Consider the following 27,141-nt stretch of genomic DNA (forward strand, 5'->3'; position numbering starts at 1 on the left):
AGGAGAGTGAAATATTTGAAAGAAAAAGATATGGGATCAACAACAGAGCTATCTGATTCGATGACTTTAATTATTTGCCCTCTGAACAAACTAGGTGGTGTCAATTATATATAAAAATATATAGCTGTCTGGAGTCTGTTGAACCACAGGGTTCACAGCATTCCCAAGTCTTCCAAGTTATCTAATACACAGATATCCCCTATGTACATGTAAAGGAACAAGTCATAAAACTCCTTAGAATGTCCACCTTCAGAAGGTTTAAGTTCAATAACATATATTGTGATATAGTATCTATTCTATAGATTACTAAGTAATTACTTTTTTTATCTACACGTACACAGTAGTGTGTTTTTAGTTAACCCTGAGAAACAAACTTGGTCGTTTACTGTGGTTTCTAAAAGAGTACAGACCTGTAGTCATAACTAATGTATTAACTGCAGTTTACATGGCCTTTGTCATTTATTTAAATCAATGACAAAAAAAAAAAAAAAAATGTCAATTTTGAAAGAATTTATCACCTTTCTATCTATATGCAAGTGTTCAGAGAACACAGGAAGTATTTTTGCCACCCATGAAGAAAACATTTAACTTCTCTCTCTAACCACAATAACAATGATAGAAAATCTTATTTTTTAGGGAACATTGGCCAGAGCTACATAGAATACACACAATAAACAAAGCTTTCTATCAAACACTTACAAGTGTTTAATAATAAGGCATAACAAACAAGTGTGGCTTCCTTATAATTATATTTCTGCATTTAAATCTATACATGCACGGTACACACATATATAGATTGTCACGTGCACAATAATTTGAAACATGGTTGACCATGTTTTATACTCTAATAAAATACCAAGTAAATAATTAATTAGAGAGTGTGCAGTACCTAATCTACATTAAAAAGGATACTATCTTACGATTATTATAAATGTTATTTCTGGGTATGCATATCTGACCAGATCAGCAACTATTTTACTGTAAATAAGTCAAGACAGTCCAAGGTCAGTCACAAAAATCCCCCCTCCCCTCCCCTTACTTTTGGCAGCAACTAACCATTAAGCCACCAAAGCAAGCCCAGTACTTGGGCTGGGTTCACAGCAACCCCAGTCCAGTTAAAGCTGTCAGTTGGGCTTGGAACCTTATTCTGATAAGATATATATCTTAAAAACCATCACAGAAGAAAACAATGTTGATCAACAATTAACATAATTGCATCAGATAGCTTACCTTATACAGTAAATTAATTATACAATGCAGACTTGATATTTATCCAGCTTACAAGTTGTGCTGTGTAATACAATAAAGTATTAAATCTTCAGCATCAAATTTCACAGTCCATTTAACAACTACAATGTAACCAGCTATTGGTGCAAGTAACCAGCTCTTCTGACATTTCTAAATAATTGAACTGCATGTATTAAAGATAGCATTTCTATACAAATAATTTATCACTGACTGATAAACTTCTTCATCTTGGCAACTCGGAATGTTTCTCTACAAACGAAACCATCCATGCACACAGTTCTTTCTATAAGGCACCTGCTAGGGCCAATAAACTGTTTTTTACTCAAAGCTAATAGCCAGGTAGTACCAGTCAAGGCATAAGTTGGCAGTCATGAATTGAAACTCAATACTTAATCCTCCATGCTTTCAAGAATTGACAACTGAGCTTTGAGGTTTGAGGTTCCAGTTTCGAGTTTCAATTCTAGAGTCTCAAGTTTCAAGACTCCCAAAGAATTTTCTGAAAAAATTTAATTCTCAAATGCATAACAATAGCAGCAAGTTATGGAAACAATAGCAATGCAAAATTAGATCAGTACATGTAGATAAGTTCTTGAGTCGAATGAATTTTGAGTAACTGTCAAGTTACATTTGACTGGCACTGCACTTGCACTTGGATTTGGATGATACAGATTGCTGTATGTGTACATGATGTACATTCTGCACAATCTGATTAGAAGCTAGAGTTAGTATGAATAATACATGTAGTTTAGCTTGTAGTAATCCTGTCTGAGGATTATATCATAGTGTTAAACATACACCTGTTATATGAAACTTAATGGCAACATCACTGAGTAGAAAAAGCACCATAGGCTGGAGGCTCATATGATGGTGGAGCAGTGGACCCATAAGAAGGTGGTGGAGAAGTGAACCCATAAGAAGGTGGTGGAGCAAATGGCTGGGAATATGGTTGATAGTAAGGAACTTGTGGAGGTGGTGCAGCTGGCTGGACAGCAGCTGTAGGATCAAAGGTAAAGAATATACTGTCCACATCTATTGGGTAATCAGGACCTTTGTCTTGGTGAACATACTTCGCTGACACATCTGCTGATGTCACAGGTCTCCAGTGGTGATTTGCCAGAGCACAAAATAAATGGCATATTAGACTTCTGCCATGAAGGCCATCATAGCCAGTTAGTCCATCACCCCAAGGATTGCCCAGTAATTTGAACTCAAGACTACTGCCATAGCGCTGCACCCTTTGAATACCAATGACATACTGAGCCTGGATGACATCTTGGCATATCTAGTAAGTAATTACATTATTTGACAAAGCAACAACAAAAAAAATATGATGATCAGTCCAGAGTTCCCACTAGTTTTAATAGTTAAGGGTGCTTGGCACCCCCAGTTCCAAAGAGTTGGGAGTTCTTTTTGCTTTTCAGGGGTCCTTTACCTATGTAATTACTACAATTTTTGGAACCTTTTTCCTGCATCCCAAGGGTCCCCAAGGATGCATTTTGCCATAAAGCTATGCATCCTTTTAATTTTTTTGCACGTATAAAGATGCACACCAGTGCATTAATGGGCGAGTGAGCTCCCTGGATAAACATTATTATTATTATCATTATTATTATTATTATTATTACTATTATTAGTAGTAGTAGCAGTAGCAGTAGCAGTAGCAGCAGCAGTAGCAGTAGTAGCAGCAGCAGCAGTAGCAGTCGCAGTAGCAGTCGCAGTCGCAGTGGCAGTCGCAGTCGCAGTGGCAGTCGCAGTCGCAGTCGCAGTCGCAGTCGCAGTAGCAGTAGCAGTAGCAGTAGTAGTAGTAGTAGTAGTAGTAGTATATACCACACAAGTGAATAGTGCTTTTTGCGTGCTCTGATTGGTTAACTCGGAGGTGATTAGCAAGTACTATTCACCTCCAAGCAGCCAGCGAGAGAGATTTTAAAATTTCCGACTGCTTGTCAAACATAAAATAATGTTTTGGTCTGCTGATTATTCAGCTTGAGTGGTATATACTAAAACAACTATTCACCTCAGTGTGGGTGAAAGTGATGGATTTTTACCTCCACTTTGGTGAATAATTGTTAATTATTATTATTATTATTATAACTCTGTATAACTCTGTATCAGTTACATACGGTATTTCATGGTGATGACACGTAACATGGAAGGGCATGTAATTCAGCTAGCAATGTGCAACTAAATTGTACAAGAGGCACTAAATCATAATTTTGTACATAATTTTTGAGTTCATGTACTGATGAGTTTTGTATTGCTGTCATTGACACTTGCCTCATCTAAGCCAAACAAGGGGCAGATGAGTGTACCAATTTGAATATATATATATATATATATATATATATATATATATATATATATATATATATATAAACTTCTTGAACTTGAACAGAATAAATTTATAGAGCGCTCGACTCTGAGAGGAGCAGTGTAGATAATAAACAATGGTAGCAAGACTTCAATTCGTCGTTTTATTGCGACAACGCTGTTTCGTATGGTCAAAGGATGACCACACTCATCAGGCAATATCAACGAATGACCGTTAAATTACACAAGCTGGCAATTAAAATCTAACTTTAGGTTGCTATGAGATATAAAAACAGTTGCTATGATATGGAAAAACAGATGCTATATAACATTGAAAAATCTCGTGTTGCTAAAAGATTGCGTTACTTGCTCACAAAGTTCTTGAGTAGGTATCTGTTTCTGTGGGGGCACGCACTTGCTAGTTCGTTTCGCTTGTTCAAAGTACACAAACTCTTCTTACAGATGATCACGAATTTTTCAAAAAGACATAAATTACATTTGTTAGTAATGTTGCTATAAGGTCTGCACTGCTTAATGATTCTCCACTTGATGGTAAAAGGTTTGTTGTTGTCTTTGAGTGTCCAAATATGTTTAGATAGCTCAGTTTCGTTTCTCTTGTTTTGGTGTCGAAAGGATGCCGTGTGATTCCTGTAGCGCTCTTTAAAATTTGTGGCGAGGCCCACGTATGATTCTGATGACGTTTGTGTTGTGATTGTGGCTTGGTAAACTACATTTTGTGTGAGGCATTTTCCGTCCAGCGGGCATTGATCCTTTTTTCTGCAGTTGCATTCTTTGGCGTTTATTTGTGTTTGCGACTGGTGGTAATCTGATAGTAGTGCTTTGTTGTGTGACGAGATGATACTCTTCATGTTAGGCATGCAGAAGTAGCTGAGCTTCAGTGTGTGCTTGTTGAAGATCTTGTGTAGGGGGTGTCCGTTAGGGAAGCATCTGTCAATGATGTTTAGGAACTTCCTTCCCAGGTTAGTTTTCACGTTAGCATTCCATGGGGGGTTGTACCATACGATTTTTCTTTGGCGATTTCTGTTGCGCTTTGGCTGTGGTTTATACGTGAGCTTGTGATTGTAGCCGCTCTCGTCAAGCGCTTTCTGGTACGGCGGAATCGCTTCGTCGAAAACTTTCTGGCTAGATGAGATGCTGGTCAGTCGTTTGTTGATGTTTTCTGGAATGTTCTTCAGTAGTGCGGGTGGGTGATTACTTTGTCTGTGAACGTAGAGGATTTTGTTGTTGGGTTTCATGAAGGGTTTGTAAGATCCACTTGTAAGGTCTAGGGTTACGTCTAGGAAGTTTATGGTTTTTTTGTTTGCTTCGATGGTGATTTTGAGGCCATTTGACTTGAAAATTTCACTGACTTCTTGTTTCGTTTTCTCGATTTGTTTAGGTGTTGCTTTGCACACTGCCAGACCATCGTCACGGTAGAGACCAACTTGGCCTTTAAGTTTCGGTGTGATGAGGGACAACATGTAGGTGCCGACGAGTTCGCATGTCTCGGCCCCATCATATGAGCCCATCGTCACGCCAAATAAGTTGCTGGTGTTTTTCTTTTCCCATGCCGTGTTCTGGTGATACAACAGTGATTTTTTCGCGTGTGTGATGATGTGGCGGTCTTGCGGAGTGATGTGCGTGAATTGGGATGCATAGTCAAGTGCCTTTTTCAGAAGCTGCTCGGAAATGGATGGGTAGAAGTCACATACATCGAAAGTTATGAACGCGTGTTGGGATTTGTTTGGGATTGCTTGAAACCATTCGTTGACATTTGAGGTACTTCTCCATAGATTCGCTTTTGTTACTTTGATTATTTCTTTGTTTATGTTGTCTAAAATGTGTTTGCTGATTATGCCGATCTCTGATTTTGTGGGATTTATGAGTCTGCATGTTGGGTTGTTTGTGAAATCATGCTTGTGGTCTTTTAATGTTATGAATGCGTCTCTGCTCGCGGAAACTTCAATGCGGTCATCAAGTTTAAGGTCTTGGGCGATCTTTTTGTCGACGGAGGTAATTGAATCTGGGATGTTTTTGTTAGTTTTCTTGTAAGCCTTAGTGACGTTTTTCTGTAGGAGGTTTAAATAGTCTTGAGGTTCAGCCTTGTAGTGGTTGGTAGTTTTGTCGGCTTTTACATAGATGTTCTTATCTTGTCGGATTTCTTGTACGTCTTTGTCAAGTTTTGCTTGGAGGCTATTTGTTGCAGTGCAGTTGGTTTTAAACTCCACTCGTTGGATCATATTAAGCATGTTGTCTTCAAATTCATCGAGGGCGCTAACGTGCGGTGGTGGGCGTTTTGATTTGAATCCGTAGGTTTCTTTATCTTTGCTATCGGTGTCGTGGTTTTGCAAAAAGAAGAAGGCTTTCCAACGCATTCGGTGTATTAAGGATTCTGTTTTCTCTATCAGGATTTGTAGATACTTGCTTTTACTTGCCAGCGGGATGTTCTTGGTCGAATAACTGAAATCTTTAACCTGGTAATTCATTCTTGACAGCGCTCAACTTGGTGAAAGGAGCAGTAGAAACTTCTTGAACTTGAACAGAATAAATTTATAGAGCGCTCGACTACACTGCTCCTCTCAGAGTCGAGCGCTCTATAAATTTATTCTGTTCAAGTTCAAGAAGTTTCTACTGCTCCTTTCACCAAGTTGAGCGCTGTCAAGAATGAATTACCAGGTTAAAGATTTCAGTTATTCGACCAAGAACATCCCGCTGGCAAGTAAAAGCAAGTATCTACAAATCCTGATAGAGAAAACAGAATCCTTAATACACCGAATGCGTTGGAAAGCCTTCTTCTTTTTGCAAAACCACGACACCGATAGCAAAGATAAAGAAACCTACGGATTCAAATCAAAACGCCCACCACCGCACGTTAGCGCCCTCGATGAATTTGAAGACAACATGCTTAATATGATCCAACGAGTGGAGTTTAAAACCAACTGCACTGCAACAAATAGCCTCCAAGCAAAACTTGACAAAGACGTACAAGAAATCCGACAAGATAAGAACATCTATGTAAAAGCCGACAAAACTACCAACCACTACAAGGCTGAACCTCAAGACTATTTAAACCTCCTACAGAAAAACGTCACTAAGGCTTACAAGAAAACTAACAAAAACATCCCAGATTCAATTACCTCCGTCGACAAAAAGATCGCCCAAGACCTTAAACTTGATGACCGCATTGAAGTTTCCGCGAGCAGAGACGCATTCATAACATTAAAAGACCACAAGCATGATTTCACAAACAACCCAACATGCAGACTCATAAATCCCACAAAATCAGAGATCGGCATAATCAGCAAACACATTTTAGACAACATAAACAAAGAAATAATCAAAGTAACAAAAGCGAATCTATGGAGAAGTACCTCAAATGTCATCGAATGGTTTCAAGCAATCCCAAACAAATCCCAACACGCGTTCATAACTTTCGATGTATGTGACTTCTACCCATCCATTTCCGAGCAGCTTCTGAAAAAGGCACTTGACTATGCATCCCAATTCACGCACATCACTCCGCAAGACCGCCACATCATCACACACGCGAAAAAATCACTGTTGTATCACCAGAACACGGCATGGGAAAAGAAAAACACCAGCAACTTATTTGGCGTGACGATGGGCTCATATGATGGGGCCGAGACATGCGAACTCGTCGGCACCTACATGTTGTCCCTCATCACACCGAAACTTAAAGGCCAAGTTGGTCTCTACCGTGACGATGGTCTGGCAGTGTGCAAAGCAACACCTAAACAAATCGAGAAAACGAAACAAGAAGTCAGTGAAATTTTCAAGTCAAATGGCCTCAAAATCACCATCGAAGCAAACAAAAAAACCATAAACTTCCTAGACGTAACCCTAGACCTTACAAGTGGATCTTACAAACCCTTCATGAAACCCAACAACAAAATCCTCTACGTTCACAGACAAAGTAATCACCCACCCGCACTACTGAAGAACATTCCAGAAAACATCAACAAACGACTGACCAGCATCTCATCTAGCCAGAAAGTTTTCGACGAAGCGATTCCGCCGTACCAGAAAGCGCTTGACGAGAGCGGCTACAATCACAAGCTCACGTATAAACCACAGCCAAAGCGCAACAGAAATCGCCAAAGAAAAATCGTATGGTACAACCCCCCATGGAATGCTAACGTGAAAACTAACCTGGGAAGGAAGTTCCTAAACATCATTGACAGATGCTTCCCTAACGGACACCCCTTACACAAGATCTTCAACAAGCACACACTGAAGCTCAGCTACTTCTGCATGCCTAACATGAAGAGTATCATCTCGTCACACAACAAAGCACTACTATCAGATTACCACCAGTCGCAAACACAAATAAACGCCAAAGAATGCAACTGCAGAAAAAAGGATCAATGCCCGCTGGACGGAAAATGCCTCACACAAAATGTAGTTTACCAAGCCACAATCACAACACAAACGTCATCAGAATCATACGTGGGCCTCGCCACAAATTTTAAAGAGCGCTACAGGAATCACACGGCATCCTTTCGACACCAAAACAAGAGAAACGAAACTGAGCTATCTAAACATATTTGGACACTCAAAGACAACAACAAACCTTTTACCATCAAGTGGAGAATCATTAAGCAGTGCAGACCTTATAGCAACATTACTAACAAATGTAATTTATGTCTTTTTGAAAAATTCGTGATCATCTGTAAGAAGAGTTTGTGTACTTTGAACAAGCGAAACGAACTAGCAAGTGCGTGCCCCCACAGAAACAGATACCTACTCAAGAACTTTGTGAGCAAGTAACGCAATCTTTTAGCAACACGAGATTTTTCAATGTTATATAGCATCTGTTTTTCATATCATAGCAACTGTTTTTATATCTCATAGCAACCTAAAGTTAGATTTTAATTGCCAGCTTGTGTAATTTAACGGTCATTCGTTGATATTGCCTGATGAGTGTGGTCATCCTTTGACCATACGAAACAGCGTTGTCGCAATAAAACGACGAATTGAAGTCTTGCTACCATTGTTTATTATCTATATATATCAACAGGTCATGCAAAAAAGCTACTGTCACAAGTTAATTTTGACACCCCCAAATAACAATACAGGGATCCATATTCACAGCTGTCCAGTCGTCCATGACGACTAAAAAATCGTAGGGACAACCAAACCGATATGAAAACTCATCCACTGGATGAGTTAAGTCTGACTCTACAGAAAGAAAAAAAAAAATTTTCTTAAATTTTCTTATAAGTTCCCTGCATTCTGACCACTTGTCATTTGTTTGGAATTTTTAGAAAACATAGAGAGATTTGCAGCTTTCTTTTGTGATAAAATCATATTTTGGTCTGCCATCTTGGATGATGTACATGTGGTATTCTCCATTAATGAAATCATTGCAGGCTCAATGTTCATTTACATGTAGTCAACTGCTGATGCTCTGTACTGCATCTGCATCTGCAAAAATGGCGGGATCGTATCTATTCAGCTGTTTTGATCAGGATATGGCATTAAGTAATAATGTTTACACTTTGGAAAACAAATACGAGCAGGAAGAGCAAAAGTGTTCCTTTCAGCCTTCATGGCAGTCAAAGAGGCCTTGGTTTTCATTTGTACCTGAATTTTCTGTGTCTGCTGACAGCCGCAACTATGGACATGATGTACTGCAGTGTGTGTACTGGAAGACTGGTTATGTGAAATTCATAAAAAAAAGTAAAATCTGCATTTACATGGTGTTCTGTTGCAATTCTTCCCTATTGAACGGGCAAGTAAAATTTTGCCAGGGCAAGTATGTCATCTGGCATACTTGCCTGGCTGACGACTTGGAGAGAAAAAAAAAAACAATATGGATCCCTGCCAATATATGATAAATGTTTATATTTAAGTACATGTAAACTTCCAACTTCTCTAACCATACAATAATTAAGGGACCTGAAAAATGCTTTACCCAAATAAACCAAAAAACTAAAAATAAACCTAATATGTCCCTCCTGACTAGAAAATGCAATTCTGTTAGTGCTTCATGTTTTAGTCACACATCCCTCTTACATTGTAATTGTACAATAATGTATGGTGCCAAGAATAAAAACAACAACAACAACAACAACTTAATTGCATTTACACATGCACACAAGTACTCCCTTGCATTTCACTTCATGCACTGATTTAGTAAAATATATATTATTATTTAACAGAACAGTACAGATGTCATGACTTAAAGGACTCTGGATTCAGGATTGAGTGGTTAGGGTTAGAGCTCTGGCCCGCGTCACAGTATTGTGATCTTTGACAAGACACTTTACTCTCACAGTGCCCCTCTCCATTCAGGTGTATGAATGGATACCAGCAAACTGTTGGGGCAACCTTCTGTTGCCTTGTTGTCTTTCCGTTGTATTGTTACTCCTCCATTCCTGGGTGAGTAACAACCTTAACCCTAACCCTGAATGTAAAGAAATTGAAGTTGAGCACTGAGTTGGGCTTAAATAGGAGACTCAATACACATTTTTAGAACACTGCAGTTCGTACCTTTGTGACATCTTCTGGTGCATTTATCAGCCGCAGTTTGTCGGTCTCATTTAAGCTAATGCAGAAAACAGGAGCCTGCCTTGGTTGAGATTGTCTGAAAAGCAGGGCACTTTTGTCAGACAATTTCCTTGAGCTGGCAATACTGGCAATGATCATCCACCCATATGCTTGCATGCTCTCCATCAGCTTCAGTACCAGATATCTTGAGTCTACTGCTTCCTCACCTGATGCCCACCAAGGGTTTCCTCTCAGCTTGAACTCCCAGCTGTCAAAGTAGCGTGACTCTTGCTGAATACCCCTTCGCCAAGAGGTTTGGATGACATCACGTACGGCGGAAATCAAACTCTCTGGAATGCCTATCAGCCTCAGTGAGTCATGCTTGTTGAGACTTATAGTGAAGTGTGCAGGAGGAAGCTGCCCTTGTACAACATTTGGGTTATGCTCAAAGAAAAAGGTGTTGGTACCACTCTTAAGGTTGGAATTTCCATACAGACTCCACTGCCTAGCGTGCAGATCATTCACAAGTGTTTGCAGAACCACTCTTGAATGAACGGTTTCATCGCCATCTGGATGCCAAGGGGTACCTTTCAACTTGATCAACAACACAGAATCCTCATACGACCATCTTTGTATTCCACGAGGCCATGATTTGTCGAGCACGTCCTTGAATGTTTGATGGAGTTCAGCCGGTGCGTTGAGGACCATTAAACTGTCAGAGCTACTAAGACCCACAACCATAAATGGCTGAGACGACAGTGTTGCAACTGACACTTTCTTGAAGATCCACGTGGTGAGGTCAGATGTCCTTGTTAAGTCACTTGAGACGAGAAGCTTCCATCCATCGCGATTGAGTCTGTGTAAAATACCACTGGCCATTTTCCTGGAGAGAGCAGCATTACTTGATGAAATATTCACGGCAAATGGATATCCGCACAACTTGAATTCGTGTACACCATTCAGCATGAACGTTTCTCTCTGTATTCCCGGAAGCCATGTTTCTTGGATTACCTGACGAATGATGCTGATTTCGTAATCAGTGCCATAAATAACACGAAGTTTATCCGAAGGTCGAACGGCAATACACATATATTCAAAACCCAATGGCCTGGGAGGCAAGTTAGACTGAGAACCACCCATTCTCAACGCTATATATATGTATCTAAATGCTGGTTAACCCACTAGCTATGTGACCTGAGAACCAAATATTGGCTTAGGATAGTCACAAACAGGGCGGCGTTATTTTGGGCCGCTGCACGATAGATAACTGGGAACTACTCAACCTCGTTCCCAGAGTCCTTCCTCTACCTGCCTTCAGTGAAACAAATCCTGCGCTGTGATTGGCTACCCGAGCGAACAAGCCATGTTGACCTCAACGCTTGGTCAATAGCCAACCCAATACTTATATGCTGGCGAAGCAGCTGTCGAGGGTAGGTGTCTAATTCGCCCTGAAAAATATCTCCCTCCAGAAGAATTTTCCTAGTGTTCCTCTCAAAAATATAATGACTCACCCCTTGATCCAAGTTTCAATTTGACCGGAAAAGGAATTTCCTACCTAATCAGTCATGATCAACAACACAATATGAACAGCGTTTCGTTATTCCTTCGCGTGCAACCCCGAGCGGCTTCAATATTGGCTTTTCCCCCTGAAATAGCCGAATAGTCACAAAAATCTGCAGTCCTAACCCTAACCGAGATGACGGGTATCCCTAACCCTATTTTGTAAATGAACATTTTCTCCCCGAAGGGACTGCCCCAGTACTTCTGGGATGATAGGTTGAGAACTACCTCCTCTACTATACATAAACAATAGCCTCCATTTGGCATGAATTTATCCATGGATATTGTTTGCGGCAAGAGTAAACAGTTTTCCGGTATCGTAGCTCTAGGAACACTGTGAGCTTTGAGGAACAAATAATGTCCTAGGGCAAATATCCGGGCATATTTTGGCGCCAAATGGAGGCGAGAGATGTGTTTACTGTCCTTCAAATGTTTTTCCCAACACACGTGCAGTTTTGAAAATTGGGTAATATCACTCGGATATTCCCCAGTTTTAACTGGCGAATATTCAGTCACGTGATGCGCTTTAAACGATCGTTCGCGAGCGAAAATATTTGATAGATTATAAAGAACTTAACAAATCAAATGTGGTTTAGCGTGGTTTGTACTCTTATCGACAACTATACGCGTCATCACAGTAGTCAAAATGTTGTGGACTCACGAGGCGCAGCCAAGTGAGTGACGCGTATCGTTGTCGATAAGAGTACAGACCACGCTAAAACACATTTCGATTTGCTTTTTTACCACAATATCGACGTCAAAGAAAAGATTGTTTCTTTTTCAGAGCGCGAGCTGAAAAAGGCATGGCGTGACACATTGTTATCTGGACTCTTATCGACAAAGGCAAATTAGCCAATCAGATTGCAAGATTAGTAGCAATTTGTGGTAAAAAATATATTATATGAAATCACAAGAGTTTTGAAGAAATCATCGGTTTTCTTGTGGGGTAGACCTCAAGGCTGGTTGACGAGTGGGATATTTCGAGAATCAAGGAGTTGGACTGGATCCTTAGCTTCCGGGTGGGGGAAAATTAAAGAGAAAATGATCGATAATGATTGGTTGAAAGAAGAATCCAAATCCATGCCCAGTGGGCAAATTCGTGGTTTAATTTATAGATCAGAAGAAACAACCACAAGGATATATCGATAGTTTACCATGGCTCCCAACCCTTACATAGAGCCGAAAATAAGGAACTAAGCAGTCACCGGTCCCTCTTAGCTCTAGACGAAAAATGATTCCATTGGCTAGATTCTTGTACTGAGAATGACAGTGGCGGATCTAGGGGAGGGGTCCGGGCTCTCCCCTAATTTTGGGCAAAAACAAAAAAAAATTCACGGAAGGAAGAAGAGCCGGCAGGGCAAGCAACCCCACCTCCTTTAGCTCAAGGTCTCATGTTTTACCAATTTTGGATTTTTTGGTTAATCGTTTTCATGGGAGAACTGAATGCCTTAAAAATGTGTTATGTGTTAAACTGCCGACTACCCCCAATAACTGAAGGTGGTTTTGACTTAAGGTTACTTCAAACCTTCGCGGGTGTCCTCCAGAAAAAAACTCGTACGCGCGCTGTTTTCAAGGAAACCCCCACAAACTATATATCAACAGAAAGGTTATAAAATGTAGAATTCGATAAAAGTATGTTTTGTTTTGGATTTTGTTTTCCAAAGTCGGCTGACGCCGTCAGCTCCAAAATGACCGACTGACGTTCCATCGAATTAATAGGGTATCAAATGCGATCGTTCATGCAATATAACTGTGCAGGGTTAATCACAAAGCCTCAATCTCCAAAGACGTGTCAACATTTTCTTTTATTTCTATTGGTTATCTTTTTATAGATCTGTCAAGTTCGACTATCGAAAAATTCGCGTAACCTGTTGCGTTAAAGGCCGCCACGAGGAAAGTATGTAAAATAAAGGAATTCGCCGACACGCTTTTGTTCCATATCTATCAGTGAATGTTCTGACCAAATTTCATGGAAAACCGTCAAATCTGCATACCCTATTAATTCATTTAAAGCGAAGGGATTCTCTTGAAAAACGAGTGCGAGTTTTCGCCCTCTAAAGATTCATAAACATATCACGCCTTCACAGAGGAATGTGTTAACTTGAAAAGCCGCGAGCCAATGAAATAATAGAACCCCTAGCACTCACAGTATGCAAACTTGAGCTTCGCGGACTTTAATTTTCTTGACCAAAACAAATCGACCAACGTAGCCCCGCGTGGGTTTGAAGTAACCTTAAACCTTACACCATTTCAGACAGGAGAGGGCGGAGAAGAAAGTGCCCGCTCCGACTTAAATCGTTTATAAACAAGAAACTATGGTATGAAATGTCTTTGTAGTCACAACTTAATGTTTCTAAGGCAACTGCATATTGACAGGCAGGCAAGTTTTTCTTAATTTTCCGTACTATATACCTTCGAAGTTTCGTTACTATTGCTTTCGCGTTTATGAAGTTCCATGGTGGGAACCTACAACCTGTCAAACACCCGTCAAATGCCCGAGGGATGATGAGGAGGCTTAAAATTGACAGAGGCATAACCGAACGAGGCGCGAAGCTCCGAGTGTGTTATAACCACCTCGTGTCCACAAAGTGCTAAAGGAATAATTTTCCAATCCAATTTGTGGGCATTTTAGTTTGATCGAAATGAAGCAATGCTATGGATAGGGCGGGAAAGTTAGCTTGCAGTGCGGGCGTTTTCCGTGTGTTCATGTACGGATTATCGGTATTAGCATTCAAATTGTTGGCTTAGGAAAAGTAAGTGGGGTGGGGTCCTCCTCCTCCGTTACTCTTCTTTCAGCCTAACCCCCACTCCCTAGGATGCCTTTTCGTCTCTCCCCAAGCCTCTTCCGAGTTTGGATCCAAGATGGCGCTCACTTGACAAAATACGCCTGCTTAACAGGCTACGGGAAAGTTTCTTTGAAAATTTCTCACTATTTGATTTGAATGAAGCATGTCAGGAAAGCGCGCGAGACAGAGTTTTCTGCCGAAATATTCTTCGCATATTCACCTCCAAAGTTATCAATACACGCTGTAAAAATGTGAAAATTTAAATAAACGACAAAAGGTTTATGAGTTTCCAAAGTAGTAGCGCAATTCCTGAAGAATATATGCCTTCTTCGAGTCAAATGAAACAAAACTTAACCTGTTTACGCGGCTGTCGTCAGCAACAGAACCATTGAAGTCGTGTTGCTCAGAATAGATCGACTTCGCGTGATTTTTACCCGGCATAGTCAATCGAACCCATGCAATTGAACTGTATTTCAATCGAACTCAATCAAAGTAAATCGAACAATTGAACCAAATCAAACTCACACAAAAATAATTGGACAAAGGAACTAAATCGAACTTTTGATTTTCGAACTCTTGATTTTTTGTACAACTGGCGTGGAAGATCAATAATAAGTCTTTCGAGGCTGGAGTTACTTCGGTATAACACCTGCTTTTGGTGTTTTCGAGACCATATAACATAATCTTTGTTCAAGCGAATTTGTTCACCGAACAATTGACGCAATCCATTGGATTGTGTTCGATTGAGTTCGGCTGTCGAACTCAATCGAACACAATCTAATCGATTTATTTCGGTTCGGTTCGATTTGATTCAGATTCGGAAATCGAACTCAAACAAAGTTCGGTGTTCGATTTGGTTCGATTGCCGAACTACTCAGTCGAACACAATCCACGGATTAGGCTCGATTGGGTTCTATTGGGTTCGACTGAGTTAGATTTCCGAACGTTTGATTGGCTATGCCGGGTTTTTAACGACTTGAAAAAGTCCCAATTGCCGTAAGTTAACAAACTTTTTAAAGAGCTAAACTCGATTTCATATTGAAAACTGTTTTCACTCTTACTAAACTGGAACGATGTGTCGATTTTTGGATCTTCCAGTGAATTTTTTGCAGCCTTTCTTCTTCATGAAGGTAATTTTGTTCATCCCCCATACAGGTCTTGTTTCTGAGGTAATTCCCCTCAGTTATTTTTACATCACTTTGTTACGCTGGCTCCGAAATATAATCCTAATAGGGTCTAGAAGTATAGCCAATTATTAAGCTTACTTTGGCAGCTCAGTAAAATATATGTTTCTATCATGTCTTTGTTAGGGTATTTTGCTGATTAAAAGCAAAAAATGAGCGTTTAATCTACAAAGAAAACTAGCTATTTCATAGGAGAGGCTCGATGCCTGGAGTGAGCCGAAGGGGGAATGTATTGAATAATTTGTTTGATGGTTATATAACTTCAGAGTACTGGTGAAAGACCAATTGAAGGTAGTTTTAACTGTTTTATAACATAACAAGAACACTGTATCGTCGATGAAATGCTATACGGCATGTCTTAATGTGGAATCCTCCCCATGGAAAGTACTTGTTACGTACATCAACTAATGGTTTCTTTTTACGCAGTTCCGTAGCTGACTTCAGTTTTTTTGAAGTTTTAACTTAACAATCAATTTACGTTTTCCTAGAACTAATTAACTTACCCCACAGGATGTTAATTATAAGGTCATTCTCAGTCTGTAGAATCAATCGTTTCTTTTCAACTTCACCTTTGAGTCCGCCTTCTAGCTGGTCTTATATCCTTCTTGTCAGTGCTGCTAAATTTAGTTTCAGCCGTTATATATCAGTCATATTGATTGAAAATAACATTTTTTGCGGGTTACGCCGCTATGATCACAAGAAGATGTACTCTGAAGCTACCCTTTCTGTGATGGTCGCCTTTCAAGAGGATAATTTTGCAGAAACGTGGAAATATTTGTTTTTGCAATAGCTCAACAAACACTCCAGTTTCCGAGAATACGAGAGAAGCGACATATCACATGCAATTCGACAAATACACAACGGTTGTTCAAGAACTACCGGTAGTGTATATCTTGAAGATTTTTACAGTGCAAATTCTACCAAAGTAGGCCTGGCCAATATTTGTTAACGAATGACACTCGGCAGTTTCTTTATAATAAACTTCTAGATAGCCCCAGATTGTCGACCAAGCTTTCCTGAATTCAAGTTTGTGACCAACTTTACTGTACGTTGTTTCTAATCTTTCTTTTTAACTATATCGAAATGCCACTTTTCATTACAATCGATTCTTTTAAGGACGTAATCCAATACTGAATTTTAACAATGTAAATTATACAAAAAGTATATTGTCTGAGTTAGTCTCTGAACGGGGTTTCATTACAAAGGTAAATTTCGGGAACTAGCTTATTGTCTGATTAATATAGGGTGTCTGTTTAATCGGGGATCCCAATCATAGAAGTTTCACTTTTTTATTGTAAGTTTTATCATAGTTAATACAGGGAAATGGTTAAGATGTCCGGTAAACATCAAAGACGGAAGCAAACAAACAGGCTAAGATTTATGTTGGAAGGTCCTTGACCCTGCACATCTTTTGTTTTAAGCTAGCAATGCTTTTAGTGGTTAGTTGTATGAGCACATATCACACATAACCACTTTTGATATTTTGTCAGGTTTTTTGCAGGGTCAACCCCCAAAAAGAGCCAACAAAAACATACAGCAAAGAATTTTGAAAGTTTCAGAACCATTCCTCTCTATAGACTACGGTTTCATGTTGTGACCTCGATCAAGACGGCAATTCGCCTTTTTGTTTTCCGATACAAGTAAATTTCATTCCAAATATCAGCCGGTTCATGGAACGAAAACTCGTACTAATAACAGTGCCCAAACTTACCCCACCTAGAGGATAACATGAGCCCCAGTTACTTTTATGTTAAGTATGCCTTATTTGCTTTTCTGGGGGTAAACTGCTTCCAGACCAAAGTAATGAAGTGTCAATACTTGTTCATTAGGATGGCCCCGGTGCTCTTGAAAGATATCTTATACCCCTGAGTTTTAAAAAGGTAAAAGGTTAAGTCTGCATACGAGCCAAGTGGCCCACCAGGCCGGAGCTTATCCCGGTTTCTGTAGCATGAAGCGACTAGGAGTATTTCTACTCCCCCCTGGATGGGATGCTAGTCCATCGCAGGGTTACCCCCAGCATTAAGTTCGCCGGTACCCATTATGTATACACCTGGGTGGAGAGAGGCACTGTGAGAGTTAAGTGTCTTGCCCAAGAACACAACACAATGTCCCTGGCCAGGGTTCGAACCCGGACCGCTCGATCCGGAGACGAGCGCACTAACCATGAGGCCACCGCGCCTCCCACACACCCCTAAGTTGTAATGTAGGTCATTGAATATAGAATAGATTCCAAGAAACGTTTCAGAGAAAGACAATCGCTTCTTTTCAGATTGCACCGTTTTCTCCCCTGAACAATTAAAGCCGTTGCTTCTGGCATCTCTTATTAATAACCATCTTTGTTCAGTAATCAAGATGGGCTTGATAATAGACGAGATACTGGACAAGTATGTCGACATCGCCACCGCAGTAGAATACCACAAAGGCAAGTTATTTCACAAACCAAAGGAGTCTGTGCACAGAGCCCTGAGTCGCTTTCACTATCATTGGTGGCATTGTCTCTGTTATACGAATATCCCTGTACATCTGGCGAATCTACCTCAACTGCTATTTCGAAGAAAGCTACGACAAGCGTTACAACGACCTCGATATGGGGATGCAGTTGATTAAAGTCACACTAGAAGCCTTTCCTCAATCTGTTATCGCAAAGTTCTACTTTTTTCATTGTCCGATAGAGAAGCAGGCTGGGAAAGTTGACTCTTGGATCCAGCACTGGCTTCTGTGGCGCCCCGTTCCTCTTCTTTCTGGGTTCATTGTGTTGCTGTTGCTGCCGTAAACACGGGCCTTACATTGAATGTGGCGAGGAAAGCAAGGAATTTGAAGGAAAATGATGGTCGAAGAACCGTTTGCATCAGCTACGACGCTTTGTTTGTTACGTTCGCTCTTTTGGTGACTGGTTTGGCCTTCGCAGGCTTATCTCTTTCGGCATTTTGGGAACGCTGCCTATAACTACGTTACTACTGTAGAGCGACAAATCTAAATACGGTAGACGGATTCCTTTAATAAATATAAAATGATACTCCATCGACTAAACATTTTATGTCAGTCGATTGGCCTATAGATATTTTAATATCTATAAACTGATGCGACATTAAGATGTCGCGTCAGTTTCAAATGAAGTGTGACTGAATTCAAACTGGAACGTGGACAACAGATTGAAGGAATTTGATCTACGAAGAGGATTTTATCTATAACCATTAATTTACCATAATATGAGACATTTCCTGGAATTGTATAGTGCCGTCTGATCTCGCTATTCAAGGAGATCGCCTTACTAGTATCGCATTCAGTTAGTCACTGTAGATGCTTTGTTGAGCGGGTTTCACCACGAGTGTCAAAAGTTAAAATTTATACGCATTCGCTTTCAGTTTGGTTTTGCATTCCTGCATTACTACGCTGCGCGATTGGCTAAAGAAACTCGCGCCACTATTTCATCCAAAACCAGTCGTGACTCGCTTGCACATATTTTCCCGTACCTAGCGTCAGCTTCATGTAATTACTTCGAGTTTAGATTGATTCATTGGGTTGTCTGTGTCCTTTGTAACTGGCTATAGTGAAAACTGTGGTTTCAGTGTTACGACTCGCGATTGAAAATCGTTTCAATTAAGATACAATGCTGTCTATGTTCCGTAGTGAAACTTAAACAAGCTTTAACTCAACTTAAATGTGTGACATGTTACCTATTTGCACTAGAAACATTATCATGTTCCATTGTATCAACAGTTTACAGAGCATAAGCTTTCAGTTTTCGGTCACGCAATGAAAGCGGTGAATCCACACGTACCCAGAACTCGTTTCCCAAGAATTCCCGGAAGTGAGTGACACTTCACATCAACAAACCCACCGATACCGCACCGAGCAACCTTTTCTTTGAAGTTTCATGTAGGGCATGGTCGCTCTACGAAAGGGTTTTGTCGATGTTAGGTCCGAGAGATTTACCATGATTAGTTTATTTCATTTGGACGCCCACTACATTAATGTTTATTGTATAGTCGTTTAAAGACTGTAATTTTGGACGCACGCGCAAGCTTAGCCTGAATAGATCTGAACATTATTCTGTTAGCCTGTTTATGACGAGCTCTAATGACGATTATGAGCAATTAAACTTGGAGTAAAGGCTCTTGTGAAGTAAATCTTATTCTTCTAGGGTCTGCATCACAACAGTAGTACTGCATGAATAGCTCGAGCCGATCTGATAGCAGAGACAGAAAACACGACAAACACAGTACTTAGTTAATTACCCTCTATTTAATTTACAATTATTAATTTCCAATCAGACCGCATGAAATTACCCAAATTACAGAGTGATTTACTGCACAAATGTGCAAGACGCGTATGAAGGCTCAGCTCTCATTAACCGAGCCTGGTCGGTCTGCGTGGGAGAATCTTGAATTTTAATGCAGCTTTCACAAATTTAGCTTTCACCCTCTCATCTTATACAGGACTCCATTCAAAGCCAGTTGATATATACATGTAGTGATCCAAAATTACTATGCGATTCATTGAATTAGAACCTGTTTACAAGGAGGGAGGGTTACCCTTGCAAGCAGGTTAACACTAGCTAGAGGGTAAAAGATAGCCCGGGTTTACAAGTCAAATGTCACAGGTAGGGTAACCCTACGACCAGGGACTTTTTAATGCGTGGTTTACAGTCAAAGGGTCTGGAAAAAATTGAAGTTAACCCGGGTAGGCGGGTTATCCCTACCTAGAGTGTTTACAAGGGAAAAAGTTAAGCCGCCAGCCAGGGTAACCCTATGGCAGAGATGGTAACCCGCCTACCCCGGTAACTCTAGCTGCCTTGTAAACACGACGAAGAAAAAAAAAAGAGAGGAAATGTGTGAGTGCTAGGGTAGCCCATTTGCTAGGATAACCCTTTCTCCTTGTAAACAGGCCTTTATGGCCTAGGCCACAAATGCTTTTTTTTTTGTTTTTCCCTTTATGGCTAACTTATTGTAATCAGGAGCTCCGCTTTTAGTTTTGGTTAAATCTAAAGATTCCGAGAAAGCCCATGGCTTCTGCTCAACTCAAAACATGACAATCACCTGGTAATGGCAGCCAATCAGGTACGATCTTACACGTGATAGGCAGCTGATTTCTTTGCAGACTACATTTCTCCCTGCAACATGTAAACTGACCGTTTGTCTCCGGCACTTCTTGTTACTCTTAAAAATGTCTTGCTGTAAGAAGTGCATCTCTTCAGAACCCGATTCAGTAATCAAGATTTGCTGGATCATATTCAATATTGGCTCGATCATATTCAATATTGGTATGATCTTATTCGAGATTCTGGACAAGTATGTTGACATCGCCACCGCAGTAGAATACCACAAAGGCAGGTTATTTTACAACCCAAATGAGTCTGTGTGCAGAGCCCTGCTCGCTTTCACCATCATTGGCGGCATCATCTCCTTTATAATACGCATTCCCCTGTACGTTTGGCGAATCTACCTCAACTGCACAGGCAACAAAAGCTATGACAAGTGTTACGACGACTTCAGTCTAGGAACAATCGATTAAAGTGATACTAGAAGTCTTTCCTCAATCTGTTATTGCAAAGTTCTACTTTGTTCATTGTCCGATAAAGAAGTACGGCTGGGGGATTTGGCTCTTGGATCCGGCATTTGATGGCTTCTGTGGTGCCCCGTTCATCGTCTTCCTGTGTTATTTGTGTTTCTATGGCTGCAAACACATACTTCGCATTAAATGTTGTGACGGGAGAGATGAAAATGAGGAAAGCTTGAAGAACGTTTTTACCCGCTGTACCACTTTGTTGTGCTCCTGCTTTGTTTCCGTTTTGTTTATTACGGTCGCTCTGTCGGTGGTGGGCTTAGTCTTTGCAAGCTTATCCCTTTCCGAATTTTCAAAACGCCGCTCATAACTACATGTGGGATGACCGTGCTAAATAAACACAAAATTGATGGCGTTTCCTTTAATACAAAACTATACCGACTGATCCATGGTTGATTGTATTAGTTTAGAATAGTTTGGTGTAACTGAACCCAAACTGGAACTTGGACAGCACTAAACAGACTTATTGAATTTTATTTCTGGACAGGATGTTGTTACCATTAATTCATCATAATGTGTAGAAGTTTAAATAGGACATTTACTATACTGCCGTCTGAACTATAAGTACTGAAGGGAAGTGCGTGACTTTGAAAAACCATTTTCCGTCGTTGCTTAGATGCTTGCAATTTTCACTATGAGAATGTCAAGAGTCAAAAGATATTCGCATTCGCTTTGTTTGTACATTCCTCTCTACTTGCGTCACATTTTCATGCAAAACTAATCATGAGTCGCTTGCACATGTTTTCCGCGCGTCGCGTCAGCTGCATATCATGTATTTAGTTCGAGCTCAGATTGGCTAATTGGAATGTCTTTGCCCATTGTGATTGGCTAGAGTGATAAATTTTGTTTTGCTTCACAACTGTCAACTGAAAATCACTTGAAAACACTATCCGTTCTGGCTATGTAAAATAGTGAAACTTAGACAAGCTTTAACTCAACTTGTAAACGTTTGACGTGTATGTCTGACCTATATGGAAACATATTATCATATCCCATTGTACGAGATAGTTTAAAGTAAACAAGTACATTACTCAGTTTTTGGTAATGAGGAGGTATCGAATGGTCCCTTTCAATTTTAAAGTGCTTGCAAAATTTGGCCTTTGCTGGAATTGCTCGCAAAAATTACACGAGTGCTCGCTTGCTCGTGCTCGCAAAATTTTTGCAATTGCGTGCATGCTCGGATTTTCGTGAATATGTGCTCGATTGTTGGAATTTTTGTGAATCCTTAGGGTTAGGGTTAGTCTGGTAGCTTTTAGCCGTCTTCTCACGGTTACATTTAGTGTTCTGTCATTTTTTGTAAATATGTTGCTCAAATGAAATATTGCTCATTTTGAACAACATATGATCTTCCAGAACAATATAAAATTAGCAAAATACATATCTCTTACTAACCGAGTTCGAGGTCCGTACGGTAAGTTACGGACCGAGTTTTTCCCCCCATCGGTTTATGGCCCAAGCGCGAAGTGCGCAGGCCATAAATCGAAGGGGAAAAAACGAGGATCCGTAATTTACAGTACGGACAGAGAAGACGAGGTTATTAAGATTTTTATAATATCTCTACTGTGTGCCTGACGCGCGTTCGTAAACGATTTCTATTCACACGGAACGGCTTCAAATTTCTGACGCACGTCAAAAGCAAAACGAGCTAATTTGAAATCGTTTTTAAGTCGTTAGCACGCTTTAATACACAACTTTTACTTGCTATAAGAGTTAAGAACACTTGGCGATAAATCACGGAACAGTTTGGCAACAAAAACAACTTCAAATTTTAACGGGCCTTATAGGAGAATACGGCCCGCTAAATTGACCAATCACAACGCGCGTACTAACTGAGAGATATAATAAATTATCTTACTGTTTATTAGTGTTACAATATTGTATAAAGTGACTTCAATTGTGCAGTTTCCATACCTAGAAATGTTTCTTGGAGGCTAACAGCTCAAGTATTAGAATTTGCAACAATTGCTCTCCATTGTTTAATTTTTTAAGATTTTTCATATTTTTTTATAACTGGTATTCAATGTTTTTATGTAAAATGTTAAAGGACAGAATCTCTTCTTTTCAGTAATGTACAGGTTTGTGGGATTTTTGTATATTAAAAAGAAGTAATGACCCAAGAACTTCGGCAATGTTGTTATTAATATACAAAACCCCCTCCCCCAGATGTAAGCCCTCGGGGACTGGGGGCCTCAGTCCCCGAGGGCTTACAAGGAAACGTTGTTTTGCGCCAAGTATTCTGGCTGACAACTCCAAAACAGGACAATAGACGCAACACTCCCCCAAAGAAAATCGACTCAGGGCGTCAGCAAGACTTCAATTTAGCTCGGCCAACACCTCTGCTTGACTTGATTACCGAGACATCTTCCTTTCAGACGACACTTTTTCGAATTGCAAGCCTCTAGTAAGCATTATTAAGTTCAGAAATTTTGGACTTTGAAGACGCAAGATAAAAGGCATCTTCAAACTTCGCCATGCCATTGTAGCCAATTATTTGTGACATTTCCCACGACGCGATGCAAGGATAAAAAACGATCTCTGATTGGACAAGTTTCAATAGGTGAAAGTGTCGCTAGAAAGTTCTTGAAAATGAAACGGATTCTGTAGTTGGCTAATTTCGGCAAAGGATAGTCATTCGGATGTGCGCAGCTTTTTATTTTTTATTTATTTTTTGGGGGGAGGGGGGTAGGGGGTAGTGTTGCTTGACATCGAAGTAATGGCATAGTAAAAGCTTCGGGGGTGTGGCGTGCTGTTCACTGAAATGAACCCATCTCCCTTTCCTCAAAAAAGAGGTAAAACAGTGTAACTTTCTTTCAATTTGCAAATTTTGGTTATTCTCTTAAAAATTAAAATCCACACACATTTTAATCCAGATTAAATGTATTGGTTATGCACAATAATATACCCTTCCATAGTGCAAGTCAGAAAACGGTTCAATAAAGCTGGAAATAATAACATAGTCTGCGAACAGGCTCCCGGCGAGGACGAAAAAATTTCGGCGAGCGCGAAATAGAAGAATTCGGAGAGCAAAGCGATCGGAGCGGGGACAGGGGAGCCTGTAGACTTTGTTTTTGATTTGCCTATCTTTTGTTTTGTTTTTCTTTTCTCTTGTTTTTGATAAGCCTGTAACAAATCAGTCACTGAGGTAATTAGACCTGTCAAGAAGCTACATTTTCGGTACTCGCAAACAGTTCTAATCGAGCTAATCAAATAGCCGGGCCGGGTGTCATAATACAGAGTGCAAGTAAGCAACATGTCCATGGAATATTTCAAACTTAACTTCGTCCCTCCCCTGAGCCAACACTTAGAGAGCTTAAAACATATTTGCAATACTGAAATGAGCCTAAAGAAATTATAAGCACATGATAGAAGTGTCAAACTCTGCGAAGCGACAAGCAGATAACCGCGGAAAGTCCGGAAACCATGCCTTTGACCTCTAAAAAAATTGCTATAGCACCGCCAGGCTCCACTCCACTAGCTTCTACTTAAAATTCCTCCTCGTAACAGAGCATAAAGTGCCCTTCAGAATCACTTGTGAAATAACGAGAGGTCGAGAGACCGAAACTTAAGAGAACGGCAAATGCACTACTGTAACGAACCGCTGGAGTCGTATAATGTTACAAAGATTTGTCAAATATTCACCTCAAAGATGTCAACAATCAGCGATTTAACCAATCATATCATGATACCAGGAGCTGGTATCATAAAACGGCGGCATCAATAGAATGTCTACAGGCTCCCTCGCTTCGTTCGGGCTCACCGGGAACCTGTTCGCAGGCTAACAATAACATTACTTTGAAATGAATTTTCACAAAGTATTAATCAATGTATATTGAAAATTAAACAATAACCTATAAATTCGTTAGGCGGGTAACTGTTAACAGACATACTCGAGAACTGCAACAAACCATAGCGCTATGAAAACAAAAGATAATGACAGGCCTACACGGACTTCCCTCGTGAATTGTGATAGCGATGCATTTTATTCGTATGTACTCGTATGTTGCTCGTATGTTGCTCGTATGTTGCTCGTATGTTGCTCGTATGTTGCTTGTATGTTACTCGTATGTACTCGCATGTTACCCGTGTGTACTCGTTTGTTACTCGTATGTACTCGTATGTTACTCGTATGTACTCGTATGTTACTCGTATGTACTCGTATGTTACTCGTATGTACTCGTATGTTACTCGTATGTTACTCGTATGTACTTGTATGTTACTAGTATGTTGCTTGTATGTTACTCGTATGTACTCTTATGTTACTCGTATGTACTCTATGTCACTCGTATGTATTCTTATGTTACTCGTATGTACTCGTATGTTACTCGTATGTACTCGTATGTTACTCGTATGTACTCGTATGTTACTCGTATGTACTAGTATGTACTCGTATGTTACTCGTATGTTACTCGAATGTACTCGTGTGTTACTCGTATGTACTAGTATGTACTCGTATGTTACTCGTATGTTACTCGTATGTACTCGTATGTTACTCGTATGTACTAGTATGTACTCGTATGTTACTCGTATGTACTCGTATGTTACTCGTATGTACTAGTATGTACTCGTATGTTACTCGTATGTTACTCGTATGTACTCGTATGTTACTCGTATGTACTAGTATGTACTCGTATGTTACTCGTATGTACTCGTATGTTACTCGTATGTACTAGTATGTACTCGTATGTTACTCGAATGTACTCGTGTGGTGTTTTAGTCACGATCGTCCAGAATCACAACTATAAGCGAACGAACGATCGAGAAACCAAACCGTCTCGTGTGCACGTGCTTCTCGATGATGTCATTTGTTTTCACTCCTGCTGCGAAAGACAAGCCTAACCTGCAAAAATGTGTTTACGTCAATTACTCTTTCATCTGTCAATCAACCCCCTCCCCCCCCCCCTCCCCCCCGCCCAAATAACTTGGGGTTATATGTCTGCTGACCTTTTTTTGCTGAGTTTTAGTATACGGTGTGAACAACAGTCACACTGGATTTCTGATTTTGCTAGGTAAAAATATGTCACACGGCGTAAAACCATTTTTCCTTTGCGGTTATGTATCAATGTCAAACGGAGAATCGTGATTTGTTCTTATACCTTGGACATCAAAACACCATTGCAACTTACCACATTAAATGTCAAGGGCGCTTGTGATCTTTTTGACGTATCCATGGGTATTAACCGCGGGAAGTTTACCTCCGGAAATATTGGTCATACTCACTAGATGCAGTTTCCCGTAGTAAAAAGGGTCATTAGAGCCCCATGTAACCGAACCCTAAGAGAGCGAATTTCCTGGAAACTAGAAGTCCAAACATGTTTCTTCTGTAGCCGTTTTTTCGTCTGCAGTTTGGGGTCTTATAACCAGGATTCTACGGCATCTTTACTCGACATTCATCACTATAACTTGACAAAATGTATAAATATTCACTGTAAAGCTACAATTTCTATGATTTAGCCATAGCGCATATTTGACTGAAATCCTACACACGGTAGGCATTGCAGACGTATGTTTTCTTTTTCCTCCGGATATATAGTTATTTACTTTTATGTATATCCTGCAAGCCAATAAAACCTAGCATTTTCCGCATTCGTTATTTTGGCAGTTTAGTCTACCGTCAAATTTTCTTTTGTTTTTTTTTTTTCAACAAGGCATGCACTGAAGTGGCGAAAAGGGCGATACATACATCTATATGTTATTTATTGAACAAGCGTGAGGTCCGAACTGGAGATACTTCAAAGAGGAGGATCTTTGTTTACAGTATTTGCCTTATTAGAATAAGCGATACAGTTTCTTGTAAAGTTCGACAAATATTAGATCTGAATATTGAAATTAAGGGCAGTACGATTAAATGTCCTAAGAATTCTGAGCCCGGTGTGTTAAATACTGACGCCAATACTTTTTGTGCGAGGCGGGATAAAAAATCAAAATACTAATTTTAAATACTCATACTCTTTAAGTTTTGGTATTCAATTTGTGTCAAGCGT

General features: G+C 40.1%; 1 protein-coding gene across 1 annotated transcript; it reads right to left on the reverse strand.

Annotated features, from left to right (window-relative positions):
• Nucleotides 1–33: 33 nt before the first annotated feature.
• Nucleotides 34–12,189, reverse strand: LOC145482603 (uncharacterized). The gene is made up of 2 exons (XM_081461208.1): nt 10,069–12,189; nt 34–2,530 (listed from the first exon to the last, which is right to left on the reverse strand). Exons 1-2 carry the CDS (start codon nt 11,203–11,205, stop codon nt 2,072–2,074), a joined length of 1,596 nt encoding a protein of 531 aa, XP_081317334.1. The 5' UTR covers nt 11,206–12,189; the 3' UTR covers nt 34–2,071.
• Between the last annotated feature and the right edge of the window lie 14,952 nt (nt 12,190–27,141).

The sequence above is a fragment of the Orbicella franksi genome, chromosome 3 (genome assembly GCF_964199315.1).
Source record: "Orbicella franksi chromosome 3, jaOrbFran1.1, whole genome shotgun sequence".
Classification (NCBI taxonomy): domain Eukaryota; kingdom Metazoa; phylum Cnidaria; class Anthozoa; order Scleractinia; family Merulinidae; genus Orbicella; species Orbicella franksi.

What these genes read in the sequence shown, in the direction of transcription:
- LOC145482603 (XM_081461208.1), bottom strand. Translation starts at nt 11,205, where the DNA reads ATGGGTGGTTCTCAGTCTAACTTGCCTCCCAGGCCATTGGGTTTTGAA. An exon ending in CACCAGAAGATGTCACAAAG is followed by an intron (nt 2,531 to 10,068) that starts GTACGAACTGCA and finishes ATTACTTACTAG; the next exon opens with ATATGCCAAGATGTCATCCA.